At 45.3% G+C, this 18,300-nt stretch overlaps 1 protein-coding gene across 1 annotated transcript in view; it reads right to left on the minus strand.

Annotated features, from left to right (window-relative positions):
- The window catches only part of LOC138661623 (acyl-coenzyme A amino acid N-acyltransferase 1-like), a 29,016-nt gene extending 11,654 nt beyond the window's left edge, over positions 1-17,362 (minus strand). The window contains exons 1-3 of the mRNA XM_069746451.1: positions 17,284-17,362; positions 12,173-12,650; positions 8,578-8,780 (exon numbers count right to left, since the gene is read on the minus strand). Coding sequence (XP_069602552.1) covers positions 8,578-8,780; positions 12,173-12,632 — 663 coding nt within the window. The 5' untranslated portion in view covers positions 12,633-12,650; positions 17,284-17,362. The remainder of the gene's footprint in view (positions 1-8,577; positions 8,781-12,172; positions 12,651-17,283) is intronic.
- Positions 17,363-18,300: the final 938 nt, after the last annotated feature.

Here is an 18,300-nt window from a genome sequence, read left to right on the forward strand (position 1 = left end):
GCCCCATAGAATATAATGTAGCCCCCCATAGAATATAATACAGCCCATCTCCCCATAGAATATACTGTAACTTCCCATGCAATACAATACTGCCCCCCATAGAATATAATACAGCCCCCACAATCCTCACCTCTCTTCATGCCCTGCGCAACTCCAGGCTTGGCTCCAATCTCAGCGGCGGCACACAGTGGGTGCGCAATGAAGCAACGTTATTGCGCACCCACAGTGTCAGAGTTAAAGGGGAATGATGGGAGAGCGGACGTCATCTGACGCTCTTTCCTCCATCATTGCTTTGAACTGTAACGACGTCATAGACACCGGCATAGTTGAATGCTGCAGTGGCGGGGAGTCTGTGCTGGCGGCAGGCGGGCCCCCCTGACTCATTATTAGCGGCACACCACTGGCTGGGGGACCCTGGGGGAGCGGGGGCCCTAGGCAGCTGCCTGGTCTTCCTGCCGCTAATGCAAGCCCTGGCCGGATCTCACATCATTCGCCCTTTGCCTCGCGGGCCAGAAATACCGCTCTCTTCACTTCTGCAGAGACGTGAAGATACACCTAATTCAGAAGTTTCAGTACATGAAAAGCAGGATACTACCCAGGGAAAACTCCCTTAGCTCTACTACCAGGGATAGGTCTGCTAGCCCTACTACCCAGGGGCAGCACTTTTAGCCGTACTACTCAGGGGCAGCTTTCATAGCTCTACTACCCAGGGACAGCGCTGTTAGCCCTAGTACCCAAGGACAGCTCTCTTAATTCTGCTATCCAAGGAAAGCGCTCTTAGCCCAGCTGGCAAAAACAACTCTCTTTGCTCTACTATCCAGGTACAGCTCTCTTATAGCCCCTGGCCAGTCCATGCATTACAGTTGTGCTCGTACCAAGTGGCACAGACATCTGTATAATAGTGATGGGTGAGCACTAAAATGCTCGTTGCTCGGGTCGAGCAAATTGGAATACTCGGGTACTCGACCCGAGCACCGAGCCCTATGTAAGTCTATGGGAAACCCAAGCATTTTTACCGCGATCCCCCCGGGGGTCCTTTTAAGGTCTAAAAACGTCTGAAAATGATGTGAACACTGCTCAAATGACAAAGGAACATCATGGGGATCACCCTTGAAAGCATTTCTAAATCCTAGGTCACAGCTGTAAGCAATGTTGTCAGAGTTTCACGCCATTTTAACAGGTGCACCAAAAACATACAAAAACAAAACCAAAATGGATTTGCTGGGAAATATGTTAAGGTACATCCTTTCCGGGGTAATGACTTGTATATAAGGCAAAATCAGGGCCGCCATCAGGGCATTACAGCCGTTACTGCTGTATGGGGCCCGGTCAGCAGCAGTACACAGAGGGGCCCGCAGATCCAGGGCCCCACTGTTGTGCTTCTACTGATCGGGCCCCATCATGCACTAAAATACTCTGCACTGCGGCGCACCTGTCGGCGCTGGGGCCCGGGAGCCTTCTTGGAGCTGTGCACGGCCGTCTCCCCTAGTCGGCTGCGCAGCTCCTGCTCGGCTGTAGCTAGAATGTATGGGCTCCCTGCAGGTCCTGACTACAGCCCATACATTACAGCAATCTCAGTAGTGAATGTGCTAGAATGTAGGGGCTCCTGTCAGGTCCTCTCAGCAGCCCATACATTCTAGCTGCTGCTTCACTGCTGGAAACACTAGACGCCCCCGGAACGACTGAGGTACAGTAAGTATAAAAAACATTTTTGTTTTTTTAAATAGGTGAGGTGGGGGGGAGTGAGACTGCAGATGATGATGTGTGTTTTAGGGAGTACTGTACATGATGAAATAGGGGGCTGCAAATGATGAAGTGTATTTGAGGGGGTACTGTACATGAAATGATAGGGGGCTGCAAATGATGAAGTAAGGGGGACTGCAGATGAAGTGAAGGGGGGATAGGGGACTGCAAATGATGATGTGGGGGTGATGGGGACTGCAAGTCATGATGTGGGGGTGATGTGGACTGCAAATGATGATGTAGGGGTGATGGGGACTGCAAGCCATGATGTGGGGGTGATGTGGACTGCAAATGATGATGTGGGGGTGATGGGGACTGCAAATGATGTGGGGGTGATGGGGACTGCAAATGAAGTGGAGGTGATGGGGACTGCAAATGATGATGTGGGGGTGATGGGGACTGCAAATGATGTGGGGGGACTGCAAATGATGTGGGGGTGATGGGGACTGTAAATGATGTGGGGGTGATGGGGACTGCAAATGATGATGTGGGGGTGATGGGGACTGCAAAGATGTGGGGGTGATGGGGACTGCAAATGATGTGGGGGGACTGCAAATGATGATGTGGGGGTGATGGGGACTGCAAATGATGATGTGGGGGTGATGGGGACAGGAAATGATGTGGGAGTGATAGGGACTGCAGATGATGAAGTGTGTTTGAGGGGGTTCTGCACATGATGAAATGATAGGGGGCTGCAAATGATGAAGTAAGGGGGACTGCAGATGAAGTGACGGGGGATAGGGGACTAAATGATGATATGGGACTAAATGATGAAGTGGGGGTGATGGGGACTGCGCATGAAGTGAGTGTGAGGGACGTGGACAGCAATTGAATTGAAGGTGGGGGTGGGAAGAGCAAATGATGTATTGAAGGTGGGGAGAGCAAATAATGAATTTTGAGGGTGGGGAAGAGCAATTGATAATGAATAGAGGGTGGGAGAGAGAGAAGACATGGCAATGAATTGAGGCAGAAGGGGCATGTAACTATAATGATTCGGGGTAAGGGTTAGAGCGGGAGGTACATAGTGGGGTCGTTGAGGATAAAGTGACTGGTAATAAATTGGGAGAAAGAATACAGGTGCTAATTAATTTATATATTAAATGAGGAAAGTGGCTATATACAGATAGTGGGGGCACAGTGGCGGATTATAATTTATATTTGGAATGGTGGGTTGCATAATAACCAATTATATATTAATGGTGGGTGAACGTCTGTAGTCAGATGTGTAGTGTAGAAGAAAGGGAAAAAATGGGGAATGTGCTCTGGAAGCGGTGCTCTAGATAACTGTGTTATTTTATGCAGAGATGAGTCCTGGCAGAAAGAAGTGATAGCGGTCTGCGCTGGATTAAAAAGAAACGCAAAGATGAAGGACTTTAGCTAGAGACGTCACTGGTGAGTATGTTACCTGTACACTGACACCATACACTGTATACTGTATAGAGAGTTCCTGTGTATAATGTCACTGGTGATCACTATATTATCTGTACACTATACACAGAGCTCCTGTGTACACACTGCATACTAAGTACAGATCTCCTGTGTATAATGGCACTTATGGTGATAGTATTTTTTTAAAATTAATGATCAGTATTGTACTATTCAGTCACAATGTGGTGGTAATATGTTGCCCGGCCATGGTGTAGCGGTATTTGTTCCTTGTATGTGCTATTATTCGGTCACTGTGTGGTGGTAATATGTGGTCTGTTCATGTTGTGTTGGTATTTGTTCCTTGTATGTAGTTGGTCACCATGTGATGGTAATATGTGGTCTGGACATGCTGCGGTGGTATTTGTCCCTTGTATGTGATATTGTTCAGTCACTGTGGTGGTAATATGTGGTCTGCACATGGTGTGGCGGTATTTGTTCTTTGTAGATAGTATTATAGGTCACTATGTGGTGATAATATGGTGTCTGGTCATGGTGTTGTGGTATTTGTCCCTTGTATGTGGTTTTATTGGTCATTTGAAAAATTGAAAAATAAATAAAAATACACCTAAATTGTATTGCATATTTTAACAAATGTTTAATAGGTTAGAGTAGAGTAGGGCCCGGCCAAAAGAGTCTACCTTGTTGTCGTCTCAGATTAAAAAAATCTTTTGGCCAAAACAAAAGCTGCTGGCTATGTGTTTGATCTGGTGATGGGAACTGATAATGTGTGATTTGTGAGAAGTGGAGTTTTGCCAAGAGACAGTGGTGGGGCTGTGGACAGTTCGAGGGGTGGAGGCGGGGCTGGGGTGGAGCCTGGGCGGAGTCTTAAGGGGGCCCTGAAAAAATTTGCCAGTATGGGGCCCTGAAATTCCTAGTGGCAGCCCTGGGCAAAATAATTAACCCCAGACCAAAATGTTCCTCCACAACTTGGGCTATGTTCACACGCAGCGTTTTTGAACTTTAGCATTGCTTTCAACCACTTCAAATGCATCCACTGGGAAATGTCATTTAACAGCCCAAGCTGACCATGTGGTGAGTGACACATAAAGAGACACATCTTGTTTAATTTATGAAGGAGGGACTCTTAAAGGCACAAAGCCTAGTTTTAGAGGGGCATCAGGCGGCATTAATATTCTTAAAGGGACATTATTAAACAGTGGATCTCCTGTGCTGTTATTGCCTATGCAGTGAGTGGCTGGGCTGCCAAGAATTACGATGCACCCCAATACCCCTTTCACGAGAGGTACAGGAGGGCTTCCTGAAAAAATGTTGCATTGAATGTAAGGCCTGCTCTGCTATCAAGTCATATGCACCCCAATAAGCCTTTGAACCCAGGTACTAGATGGCCACTGGAAAACCCACTTCACATTCTTGAGTTGGTCCTGCCATACTGTTTCCTTATGCACTGAATGCAAGGGCTGCCTTGGCCCAAATTTGAAAGCACCCCAATCTCCCCTTGGGAGAAACAAGGAGGAGGGCCTCATAAAAAAAACTGTCTCATTACAATGGAGCGGATCTCCTAGACTCGTAATGCCCATACACTAAGTGCATGGGTGACAATCATATCCCCATGGGGGGTACATTTTAAAAATGATTTTTAAGGAGATCATAGATACCCTTGCCAAAAAATTAACTGGCTGTAGCAGCATTTAACACATTAACCCTGGTGATCTAGTGGCGGTGGATGATGAGACGTGGAGGAAGGCCTCATATGTCTCTATTCACAATTTAAAGGAACGGGTCTCCTACATTTTAAATGCCCATACACTAAGTGTATGGGCTGACAAACATTTCCCCCTGGGGGAGTAAACATTTTTTGGGTTACAAATTAGTAATGGGCATAAGGAGGAGAATAACACCAAGTAGACAAAATCAGGAAGCGTATACCCATGTGTGGTTGTGAAGAGGTGCATGAGAATACACCTCCACAAAAAAGACAATGTATTTGAGGTTATGTTTCGCTGTTTTCATTGGTGTACAGAAGTCTTTCCCAATCCAGTCCTTGTTCATTTTTATAAGAGTCAGCCTGTCATCATTTTCAGTTGACAGGCGGATGTGATTATCAGTTATAATTCCACCAGTGGCACTAAAAACCCGCTCTGACAGAACGCTAGCAGCAGGGCAGGCCAGGACCACCAAGGTGAAGAGAGCCCAGTAATACCACATGTCTAGCTTGGATACCCAATAATTAAAAGGCACAGAGGAATTACGGCAGACGTTTGTACGATCAGCAAGGTACTCCATCAGCATCTTCCCAAACATTACACTTCTTGTGACAGCACCCCTTGCCACTGTGTGTGCATGATGGAAGGGTCTGGGAAAACTGTCCCAGAACTTTGCCATCTTTCCCATGCCTGTGCTGGATTGTACTTCTGTCTCTTTCGCTTGTACTCCTTGGTTGTACAACAAACTCTGATATTGGGATTTTTTTTAGTAATTCAGCTACAAAGGCCCTCTGTTACTGCACCATTTTAGCACACCTGTCTGCCTCTGGAAAAAGAGATTTAAAGTTCACCTTGTAGCGTGGGTCTATAAGAATCACCAACCAATAATGCGTGTCACCGAAAATTTTAATAATTCAAGGGTCACGGGAAACGCAGCACAACATAAAGTCAGCCATGCATGCCAGACTGCTAACAGGCAAGACTTTCATGTACTCACCAACAGGATGACTGACCATGCTGTCCTCCTCATCATCCTCCTCCTCCTCCCTGTCCTCAGGCCATCCATGCTGAGCAGACGGTATGACAGCTGTGCTTGTAGTACCGTCTATAGCACATAAAAGTAGCTGCTGTTGTTCCTCCTCCTCCTCTTCCTCATTGTCTACCAATGCACACTGGGACGACATGAGGCTGGGCTGTGTGTAATCACCCTGTATGGTTCCTTGCTCCATGTCCTCGTGCTCCGCCTGCAATGCATCCTCTTTAATTGTGAGCTGAGAGGTTGTCAGAATGCAGAGAAGCAGAAAGGTGATGCTAATTATGGCATCATCGCCGATCACCATCTTGGTGCAGTCCTCAAAGGTTTGGAGGATGGTGCATATGTCTGACATCCATGTCCACTCCTGAGGTCTTATGTGTGGAGTCTGAACTGAATAACAATGGTCTTGTTGATACTGGTAGTCAAGAACTGCCCTCTTCTGCTCACAAATCCTCCAGCAGTGTAGAGTTCCAATGCGTGGGGACATCACACACCAGTCGGTGAGCAGGAAGCTATAATCGCTGCTGAAGCATGGCAAGGGTGGCTAAAGCTGTAGCTGACTTTCTAAAATGGACAGACAGATGGCGTACTTTCACTAGCAGATCCGGCAGCTCCGGGTAGCTTTTGAGAAAACGTTGAACCACGAGGTTAAGCAGATGGGCCAGGCAAGGTATGTGTGTGAACTCACCTTGCTTCAGAGCCACCACTAGGTTCCGGCCATTGCCACACACGAACATGCCTGGCTGTAGGTTCAGCGGTGTCAGCCAAAAATCTGACTGCTCTTTCAGCGCTGTCCACAACTCTTCTGCATTGTGCAGTTTGTCACCTATGCAGAAATGTTGATTTCAGAGATGGAGGATGAAGAGGAGGAGGAGGTGCAGGAGCGGTAGCCTGTGGAGGCAACACTGATTGACTCAGGGCCTGCAATCCTCGGCGTCGGGAGGATGTGTTCCATCCCAAGTTCCATCTGCACCCTGTTCCTCCTCCTGACTTTCTGCCAATTGTGTCTCATCATCATCCACCTCTTGTGACACTTTCCCACCATCGCCTTCATGTGACCGAGGCTGCTCAAATCTTTGGGCATCGCTACATGCGATCTCATCTTGCCCAACTTCAAGTTGACCGGCCGAGAGTCCAGAATCTTTAATGAGAAAAGAGAATAGCTCTTCGGAGTGTCCAAGTGTGCGATCAGTTGTCTCTGGGCACTCGGCATGGTGGGAGGAAGGAGGATCAGGGTGAGTAATATGCGGTCCAGACTCACGACTACTCAGACTTGACCGTGTGGAAGACGTGGTGGTGGTGGTGGTGGCTAACACACAGTGATGAATATAAGAACTGTAGCTAAATATTTTTGGGCCAGCTAAAGATTTTTTGGTCATCAAAATGGTGTCCAAAAATGTAAATGAAAGACACTCCAAAAAATACTATAGTACCAAAATAAAAAGCCAGAATTTTCTGCTCACTTACATCTGATGCCTGGGACAAAAGAAAACCTTTTTAAATTCTTAGATTTTCACGCTCTTGTATTGAAATGACCCGCCTGTAGTCTGCAGTTTGACCAAGCAAATAAATGTAGAAAAAGGGGGCTATGGATTGCTTTGTAATAAAATTAGCAGGAATAAGGTGAAAAAAAAAAATCCTAGCCACGGATACCTGCAGCTACGTATATATAAAATACGCAGCAGCAGACAGTAATGGCGACTTTTGATGTATGCAGTGAGATCTATATACTCACATACAGTGCCTGATTGCCCTGCACTGATGTGGATCTGTGAACATAGATTCCCCTGCCTACCTAGCACAATGATCTATATACCCCCGAATTAGCCCTAAAAAGGACTATTGGTTTATCAGGATTTGTGGATTGAACACTAGTAGACCCACACTAATTAATAAGTTCTGACCATATCTCAGCAGCAGCTCTCCCTACACTAGCTGAGACTGGAGTAGAATGCGCCGAGCAGGACGGCATCAGTTCTCTTATACACCTGATGACGCTGTGCGGCCTGCTAATCACTCTAATGCCACAACAAAGATGGCAGCGGTATTACAGTGCATGGAAGACAATTCCTGCATTGGCGCTCTAAAAAGTGCCAAAATTAAAAGGAGGAGACCCAAGTTCCCGTCAAATAAACCCGGAAGTGCTCGCCAAGTACACCGAGCACAGTGATACTCGTGCGAGTACCGAGTAGTGGCGAGCACGTTAGCTCATCACTACTGTATAAGCACTTACAATTACAGCAACTGTAATGTCAGTAATTAGCATGCCTCCTCAGCGCCACCTTACTCACCATGGGCATAGCGCTGCTTCTCTTCGTGTCAGGCTGACTAGCTAAGTTTGTCTCTTGTAGCACTGCTGCATCTGTATGCTGTTTTCAAATGGCTATAGGAGGGCAACAGCCAGAATCTACAGGAATTTAACCCTGCTGTGTCCTGCAGGGTTTGGATTCTCCAGCTAGTCACCATCCAGCAGGTACTATATCACGCAGTGCTGCCCTCCACACCTTTGCCATAGCTCAGGCTCCAATATGTTGTTTGCATTTAGTTCCTGTCAAGGTGTTAACAATTTTATTTATTTCAGGATTGTAAGCCACTGATCTACAATTGATATTATGGAAACAATCCTTTAATGACATGTCAAATCTTCAAAGGAATCCATAAAGCGTAAGACTCGCTGACATGTTTCTATAAAAAATTCTAACTTACTTTTGGATGATTACATAGAAACTGAGCGGCTTCTTCAAAATATTTTAAATCCACTTCATGGAGTACCTTTGGTAAATCATCATAAGCTAAGTAAGCCAGGGCAAGAGAGGCAAACCCACGGCTGGCCAGGAGGCTACTGCGAAACACTTGTAAGCCACCAATCCCTCCAAACATGTCGATAATTCCCAGAAAGGGTCCTTCACCTAAAGAGAAGAAAAAATGGATTCCGCAATATTGAAGCCCAGAAAAAAAGGAGTTTCACTTTTTTACCTATTCAAAAATGTATTAGGGGGGTGCATATGTGTCGGCTAACCAGAGCAGTATAATTGTGTGTACCTGTGTCTACACCAGTGTAACACTGTACCTGTTGTAAATAGATTTGTGTCTCTGCAGTAATGTTATTTCAGCGCCCCAGGGTCCTGGTCGTTGCAGTGATGCCATTCTCCTCTAGGGGGAAGTGATGTTACATTTGGAGGCAAGGAAGGAGATCTCTCTGCCAGATATCACAAACATACAACACATTTCACTCCAGTCCACCAGCGGGAGCTATGCTCCTATTTATTAGAGCACTCTTCACACTTAGGTACAACTGGTGGCCTGGGGAGGAAGTTAGGCAGTTGCTGGCTGAGCTTTGTTCAGGTAGTTGGTCCCTGACAGGGGAGGGAGCCTGTCAGAGGCCTGGAGACAAGGTCACGGAGTTGCGCCTGCCCTAAGTGCGGCAGTTCCTAAGAAAGGACAGTACAAGGGAATTGTATTGTAGAGAGGGTGAAGAAGTCATAGCAAAGGAGTGGATACCAGGAGGAGTTCTGCCCTACACAGGCTGCCTCCTTCTGAGGCGCAGGATCCCGGTAGCTGGAACACCGAGGTAGCAACAGTCCTTTATGCCTTGCTCCAGAGACCGACAGGACAGCTAATTCCACGTTACTGATCCGCCCTATACCCAGGAGGCAAGGTGGTACCCACGAGAGGCCAGGGCATGATAGAGTCCCTGTAAAACACCTCAAGCCACTGGTCATATTGGTTTGTCCTATCCATCTGGGGGACAGAGAGAGAGAGAGACATAACACCGATAACATCTACAACATCTGTGAGGACCTTATGAGAGGCTTAGCAGTAAGGTACTACAACACCAAGGTGCTAGAAGAAGGCTACTGATTTCCATCTGGATAAGAGGACTCTGGATTTGCCTCCAAACCGGCTGGACTCTGCCGCCCTGTGATCTGGTGCTCTGGGCTGTGGATGCTGAAGCCTTCAGTAAAAGGTAAAGAGACTGCAACCTTGTGTCCTCGTTCTTCACTGCGCCTCACCCCATCCACTATCTACACACCAGGAAGCCCTGGGGATACACTTCACCTGTGGGAAGGTATACCATCTAGCTTCCATAACATCACCCCATCGGACCCCTTAAAACAGCGTCATCACCCTGACCGAATACCACAGGTGGCGTCACGAACATATCCCTTTAAAGACATTTCCCTTTAACACGGACGTCCCACGGGCCATGGACCGGGTCAGCCGCCGTGACATCCCCCTGAGAACCGAAGGACCCAGAACCAAGTACCCCACGGCCCCATGTGCGCGATCCATTATTATTTGGTCACAAGATGTTGCTGTTGCCTAAGCATAACTGAAAGACTGTGATATGCTTATAAAATGTCTGAGGTGGGACTACAGTGTGACTGATGTGAAACACAGGAACAGGAAGAGCGACCATCTTAAGGGCAGTCTGCAGTTAATGAGAAAATGGAAAGGATGTGCTGGAGAGGAATCTGACAACGTCCTCTCATGGAATCACCTCACAGAGACCAGCAGCGTCAGATTGGAGCTGAACTTATCCATAACAAGAGCTTGTCCAGATGTGAGATGATTTCTGCCAGGAAAGAGATAGAAAAGGCCAAGACCTAGTGTGAGAGGTTTTGGTTGCTGGTGAGGAGCTAAGCCACAAGCATTAAAGGTACCACTCACCTATAGGAGGGACACCACATCCGTCCGTATACATCAATTGTTTGTCTGGAGTAGACCCAGATCGGTAAAGCCCACTGCTTAGTTACAGTAAGTAATCGTGCACACACCACACTACATTCTGACGCCAAAAGACTGTAGGCTAAGATAGAGCCTGTTGTTAGATTGTTAGGCATATTTACGGTTCAGGCCATGTTTTTTCCAAAATCAGCATCCAGAACTTTCAGATTTGTTGCTACGTTTCCTGTTTACTTGGTAACTAAGAATCCTAATCTACACCTAGATGCCAAGACGGCACGCAGCGGATTGTAGACTAAACTTGAACTTCCTTTTGTTTCAGGACAGAGTTTCTGTGGAACATCATAATATGGGTCAGATGTTCTACTTCTATAGACTTTGTTCATGGCTAATTCGCTGGTACAGATGGTTAATTTTGGGATATTTTTTATATAATTGAGGACGGACTATTCTTCTGAGTTCATTGAGGTCACATTGGGATGGAAGAGGGATATTTGATTGGGGAATAGAAGTGAATGTTTGTAAGATTGTAAACTCCTGTGCTGAACCGCAGGTGAGCCCGTACATTACACCCACATAATTGACCCAGTCTCCAGGGTGTAAACAGGTAGCGGGCGGCCGATTTAGGTAGGCACACCAGTAGGTAGATTTATAGAAAATACAGTAGCACAGGGGTTTCAGTCTTCTCGCTAAATGTCTGTATAATGTTTTTTTTTTTTAATATTTCCTATTGTCTAGTAAAATTACCCTCATAACTAAGTAAAATAGTTACAGAGAGCGGATTGTGTACGAGTTGTTTTTTCTCGCGAGGCGACAGGCAGTGGTGTGCTTAATACGTTAGCTGGATTTTCAGGTGATCACTCTCACTTACTACACAGTGGGAGAACGGAGTTGGAAATGCTGTTACTTCCATACTGTAGAGAGATACTCACTGCTAGGACCCTTCATTTAACAGAAAACATGGCAGAAGAGAGGGGTAAAGCTTGAGAGAAGATTGGGCAGAGCAGCACTTTTAGTGTAGAAGACAATGCATGGAGGTGTAGATGTGAGAAGCTTGTGATCTTTTAACCAGGAGGTGAAGATGTTGGAGATGGGCACTACAGGTCTTTGTGGAACTTCTTGGCTTGAAAAGTCACAGCATCATCATCATTCATTTAAATGATGTTTCCCATGTTTTAAAGTATCTACATATCAAGAGGCTATGCCACCAGTGTATGTTCCACAGTGGTACAGTGTCTGTGTCCCCACGCAATCTCGAGAACTTGTGTACGACTTTTTTCCTGGCCAACTGGAGCCAGCCGTATTCACTTAAATGGAATCTATTAGGTCATTTGTATGTAGTATTATAATTGTATCTGAAAATAGGTCTTGGGCAGCCCTTTCAAGATATGTAATTTTTTATTCCTGTACGTGGCTCAGTTGTGTTGCTGTAAGCCCCGGACAAATGTATTGTCTCGCGCTGGCAATTCAGCGATCCATCCCTCTTAAATAAGTCCTATATAGTGCATGTTATATTGTACACTGGTTACTAGTACATCATGTAGTAATCATGCATCTCCTTTCTAAGAATTATTTATATACTGACTGGTATGGGTAATTGCACATTATTACTTACCAGGTGGCAGAAAAAGTGCTCCTCGTATCCGTCCTTCTCGTATTGATATTCTCTGGACTCCGGGAGCGGCGTACCATCTTTCAATAACCTTGGTGGCAGCAGGACAATCTTCAGAAACATTCAACTCCAACGAGGAATATAGCTCGATATGAACCAAGAAAGGACTTCCCACAACATCACGTTTGTTCAGTTTTTTAAATGGGATTTTTGGTTTAAGAGCCCAGAATAAGCCCATAGGACACACTCCATGGAAGTCTCCACCAGTGGCCGGAGTTTTCTCCAAATCCACCTTCCCTTCCATGTCTGTCTTGTAGAAAGCCCTGGAGTGAAATATTAGCCCTTTCTCATCCTTCAGCCATGCTGCTAGAGTGATTACCTGGTCGGGAGGAAGGCCCCAAGCTTGGATTTTTACTGGTTCATCCATCAATGAGATCTCAGGAGAGACTGTTAAGCCAACCATATCTGAAGATCAATGAGTCTTAAATGGGAGACAAGTATCAAGAAGACAAAATTTAAATTACAGGCTTTAAGAGAAGAATTTATTCTCATCGAGTTTTCACATGCAACACTTCATACTGTCAACCTGAATCCTACTTTGTACTGATGAGGAGCAAGAAAACACTAGTGGCGTTTTTCCCTAAAAGAAGTACGGATGGACATTCAATCTTTTCACTGGCATAAAATGTATTATGTTTATTAGGGCGTGTAAAGCAACAGGAAACTTAGGGAGAGGGTTTCTTTGTGCGCAATTTAGGAGAAAAACAATAAAAAAGGGTTCTTGACATGGAATAACAAAACTGTTGTAAAAATAAAATTGTCACGGGAAGCCTGCACGATGTCCACAAGTCCTTTAAGGAGGACTTAATAACATAGCACCCCTGTTATCAACCCACAACATGTCACATTACACGGCAATGATGCCATGTGCTTCTACAGCAGCCAGAAAAAGCATCTTTTCAAGGGGCTGTATGACTGTATCAAAGCTGGCTGTTGGGTTACAGTTGGCCTCCAATGTGAGTCCTCTGATCTGCAGATATTGTCATCTGTCCTGGGTCCCAGTAGCTCCACTTCATGCACAAAAAAATAGCTTTCTGTGTCAGTAAGTAATCAGTGTTATATGTGAAAGAGGCCGACTAGCTGCTCATTTAAATACCTTAGCCAGACCTTTTCTATAACTGTACATCATTTATGATAGCTCCCCCTTGTGGTAGTTGCAGACACACAATTTTAATTTTAAATGAAGCAGTGCAATAAGCACACCACTAATCCATTCACTACCCTAAACTATGTCCTATCAAGCTATAACATACTCTACACTAAAGCATGCTATAGCATCCTAGGTCACCAATTATAGTAGATATCAATATTATCACCAAAGATCGCAATATACACGGGTTAAGATCTTTGGTGCTGTTCGCATTAGTGTTGCCGTGTCCATTTATAACAGAAGCTACAAGGCTGTTCAACATCGGCAGCCTGACGGATACTGGCGTCGCTCAACAAATCCCGCTGACTTTTAATAGGGGCCTATGTCATGGTCAGGACTAAGAGCTTTTCAATGAAAACGCGTAGGACCGGCATCTACCTGGTTTCTCTTTCTTTATGCTTTTATCATTTTCTCTTACACAATTTTTCAGTTGCTGGATCTCCTTCCATATGTTTCTACACAGTTCCTATGGCATCCGCCAAGGTTTTGAAGGAAATACAGTAATAGCACCGAATGCAGTGTTAGCTGCTCAACGTGAAGTTGTGAAGAAGTCTCTTAATAGAAAGCCGGACACATATGAGCTGCATTTTTATATATATTCAATATATATTCAGGATTACTAGGTTGTAATAGGTGCAATATTACTGGCACTGTAAGATAGGATTGGACAGTTTCTTGCATCTCAGATGAGGAACCTGAAGATATTGTCCAGTTATGGTGCCATGTCTTTGCCAGATGGAGATTTGAGAAGTGAGCTGGCAGACAACTGATGACTTTGATTGACTGTTATGCATGTGATATCCCAATAAAATGCTAATGGATTGAAGGGAAAATTACACAAAGACGTCTTCATGGGATGAGTCATATGATCTATGTCGCCACTTGAGGCTGAAGATCCTTAACAGCCTTGGGATCTTTTTCAAAGGAAAAAACTTGCCTCTGTTTGTCTTGTATGATAAGTGAGTATTAAAAATGTGCATATCTGTTTATGGGTTATCTGGACTCTGCAGATAGTCAGGTAATGTAACAGCTGAGCTCTAAAAGTTGCCTATAGACTAGATACAAACAGGAAGTTTAAAAAAAGTTTCTACCGCCTTTCCCTTTAAAAGAAAGCTGTATTAATGCCTTACTTCTGTCACTGTGTGGCGCCCCAAGAGTTCGGGTACCACAGTGGTGCTGCCTTCCTCTCGGGGAGGATAATGCCATGTCTGGAAAAAGGAGGGATCCTTTTGGAAGGTAATCTCACATGCAACACATTCTGACTCCAGGCCAGAAGGGGGAGCTCTAATCCCGGTTTAAGGGGAACTTTACTATATGCATCCTGGTCTGGAGGAGGAGTTAGTTTAATCTGGAGCAGACAGTGAAGGAGCACAGAGGAACTTAAGAGCCAGAGGAGGGCTGCGACTGGGTCCCTCTAGCTAGAGCGCAGAAACCGAGCATCGGGAGCCTGAGGCTGTGTGGAAGTGCAGGCCTCACAGCAGAACCGGAGGGCAGAGAGCTGAAAGTAACCTGCCCACATAATACTTGAGGTATAGCAGCAGTTAGAGCCCGGAGTCACCATGTACCGAGACCCCAAAGAGATGGCTCAAGTTGCCTACCGTGCAGGTACTGTCCCAGGACAGGAGAGAACGTGGACCTTGCCAGGACACTACAGGCAGCAAGGGACTAATAGTCAGCGCAAGGTGGAAGGCTCCCAAACTGACCTGGCAAAGGGATTTCCTCTTGTCTTCAGGATGCCTGGACCCCATCTGCACCTGTTGCCGGTACCTTGGACTGAGGCCGACTACAACATCAGTAAACCAGGTAAAGACTGCAACCCTGTGTCCTCCGTTTATTTACCGGCAACCCACCATCCTTGCCTTACACATCGGGAGCCCTGGGGACCCCGCTTTACCTGTGGAAAGCATCACCATCTTTGCTGCAGCAACATCACCCCAGAGGACCCCTTTAAGCAGCGTTGGTCCCCACTGACCGAGAACCACTGGTGGCATCACGAACACAAACTTTATTACTAAAATCCCTTTTAAGACTTTCTCCTTTTACTTGAGTGCCCAGGGCCACGGGCTGAGTCGGTGCAACCGTGACCACCCCTTTAATTGTGACCGGACCTGGTACCCACAGCCCTGCGGGCGACTCAACAGTAAAGCCCCTCACATACCTTTTTTGAGCCTCTATGTTCCATTCTCCGCTCCCCAGGCACAAGACCCTTTAGTGCCATGGTATACTTTAAATGCAACGATTTCTGGTGATCGTTGACTACATTTCCACTAATTTTCTAAACTACCCAGACCGGTCATGATAGACAAAATGTCAGCATTGTCTTAGGTGCCTAGGTATGACACTGTGGAATACTCGCTAATGTGTAGTTGAGTCAACGGATTTTTGAACCAATAAAGTTTTTTTGAATGAATAATAGCCATTAGTCTGTCTACCAGCTCGATGTCCATACAACTGTCCAGAATTTATAGGGAGTCCAGTCGAGAAGAAAAGTATTCAGTACTCTCCTCTTAGGCTATCCTGGTGAGCTGGATTCATGAAGTTGCAGGACAGGTTGGACACATGGAACAAGGGCATTGGGACAGATGGCGGGAGGGCACATAGAGGAGTGATGACTTGGATACACTGGAACAACAAGACCAGGAGGCCAGACAAAGAGACAATTGGTAAGTCCAGTGCAGTACCCAGATGAAGGCACAGGAGCCACCGGTGTATTGCAAGAATGAATGCACGGTATGAATAGAGTCCAATAATGACTCATTGGCTTACGGCAACTGTGATAACTCGTCAGGCCTCTGTCTTCTGCCAAAAAGCATTTTTAATTCTGTTTGGCTATCAAAAGCAGGGCTTAGTCTCTAGAGAATTTGCTCAACAGTTCTTTTCTCGAAATGGAACCAGGACTTCAATTCCAAATGAGCTGCTCCTGTCAATTTCCCAATTAATTTACCTGCTTTCTGCTCCATGTACCAGTCTAAATAGATCTGGGTAAATCTATCTGGATCAATATCAAATTATTAATAAAAAATAGGAACAGCACACAATTCTTTTACTTATCTTCGGGTGCAAGGCCCCTGGGCAACCTGTCCATGGAATGTCCAGAGTACATAAAATTCAAAAAAGCAGGCAGCACTCCATATCATCTGGAAAACTGTGCAGGATTTATTGAACCCACATGTCTGGGCAAGGTTTCTGCTCCAAATGAGCCTTTCTCACAGGGTAGGATGTCATTATTGCGCAGTAACAATAACATTTAGTTTTCCGTAACAGCAATCCTATATCACAGCGCGGTCCGATTCCTATTCACAGCAGCCACTCAGATACAGATCATAATGACCGTTCTGAGGAAAGCCTGGGACTTACAGTCACACATGTTGCAGATGGAAGCATAGCCCAGTGGAATGTGATGGGGCGGAGGAGATGTGAGCCCATATAATTATAAGGCACAAACTGTTCTGCCACCGCTGTGAGCTGGGAGAGTTCTAGCAACTACTTACCGGTACGTGCTCAGCCCCATAGAAAAAAAAGTCCTGGTAACCTCTTTAACTCTTAACTATAACCTCAATGCAGAACATGCATACAGCACTGTGCAGATAGGAATCGTTTCTATATTCTATCTTGCTTATGTGCATTATCGGCAATGGCAGACATTAATATAATGCAAACATAGAGAGGCAGCGAACAGCTCTGCTATATTTGAAAGCCACCTACATAACAATATTGGGGCACGATCCAGCGGCGTCTAAGATTAAGCTGTTGTGAATAGAGCGAACTCTGATCACAGCAATCACTGTCAGTTGCAAGCTGTATAACACTAAGCTGTATGGAGTGCGCTCAACGCCAGTAGGACAGTCTCAATTTAGGGGAGCTGTCTTTGTTGCCCAGGGGCTGTGTCATTACTTTTACTCACTGTGCGGTGTATCGTCTCCAGCCGTGCAGTGAAGTCTGCGATGTCTGGTCTGCTGCCTTATAGAGAAGTTTGTGATGTCTTGTCATTTGTCACATTGATCTGTTACTGATAAATATTTTCTCCTCCCAGGGAGGAGCCGACTTCTCTGTGCTCTGTACACATGTACTTACATTTATTTAATTAACTCATTATTCTCTTTGTTGAAGTCTGGTTGTCTTGGTATTCAAACACCAGACCTGTAGCATTAAAGGAAGCAGCAAGACTTAAGAGCAACAGGCTGCAATGACAAATATAGGACAGTTTTCTGTACTTGAATGTGTAGTATATAGTCCAATCTTCTACAGCAGGGGTGGGGATCCTCAGGCCCCAGGGCCATTTACGGCCCTCCATGACCTTTTATCAGGCCTCCGAGCTGATTCTCAGGGACCGCATTCTTGGGCAGATAGCTGTATTTTGATTACAACCAGCTCATTAATTTCTTCTTGCTCCATTAGCACACACACGCAGTGTTCAGTACTGAACACTGAAGGGCATGCAATGAAAGGTTACGTCCTGAAACCAGTGCCAGAGTCAGGATGCACTTTGTGGGCGGAGTTTGTACGGCCCCCACGAAGGATAGTATAAACATCCAGAAAAAAGATTCCCCACCTCTGTTCTACAGGTAGATTCTACTGGTACATAGAGCTACACCTCCATATACCAAATATATTTCAATGTACAGTAGCTATAGACTTAAATAAAAGTCAAAGTTTTTTTCTTCCTATAAAATTGCTAAAAAGTAATGAAAAATAATTGCAAGAATTACATTTTGAAAGCACTTTTAAAAATATAAATAAACATCATAATATCAGCAAATAACAGACATATTCCTGTAATCGTAACAACCCGTACAATACAGTGGACAGTGATTATTTACAGTCATTGGAGAATGATGTAAAAGATGGCATGATTGATTTTTCTCTTCATTAAACCCATAAAAAATGTAAACATATAACGCTGAGGCTTCATCATATACAG

This window comes from Ranitomeya imitator, chromosome 1, assembly GCF_032444005.1.
Source record: "Ranitomeya imitator isolate aRanImi1 chromosome 1, aRanImi1.pri, whole genome shotgun sequence".
Classification (NCBI taxonomy): domain Eukaryota; kingdom Metazoa; phylum Chordata; class Amphibia; order Anura; family Dendrobatidae; genus Ranitomeya; species Ranitomeya imitator.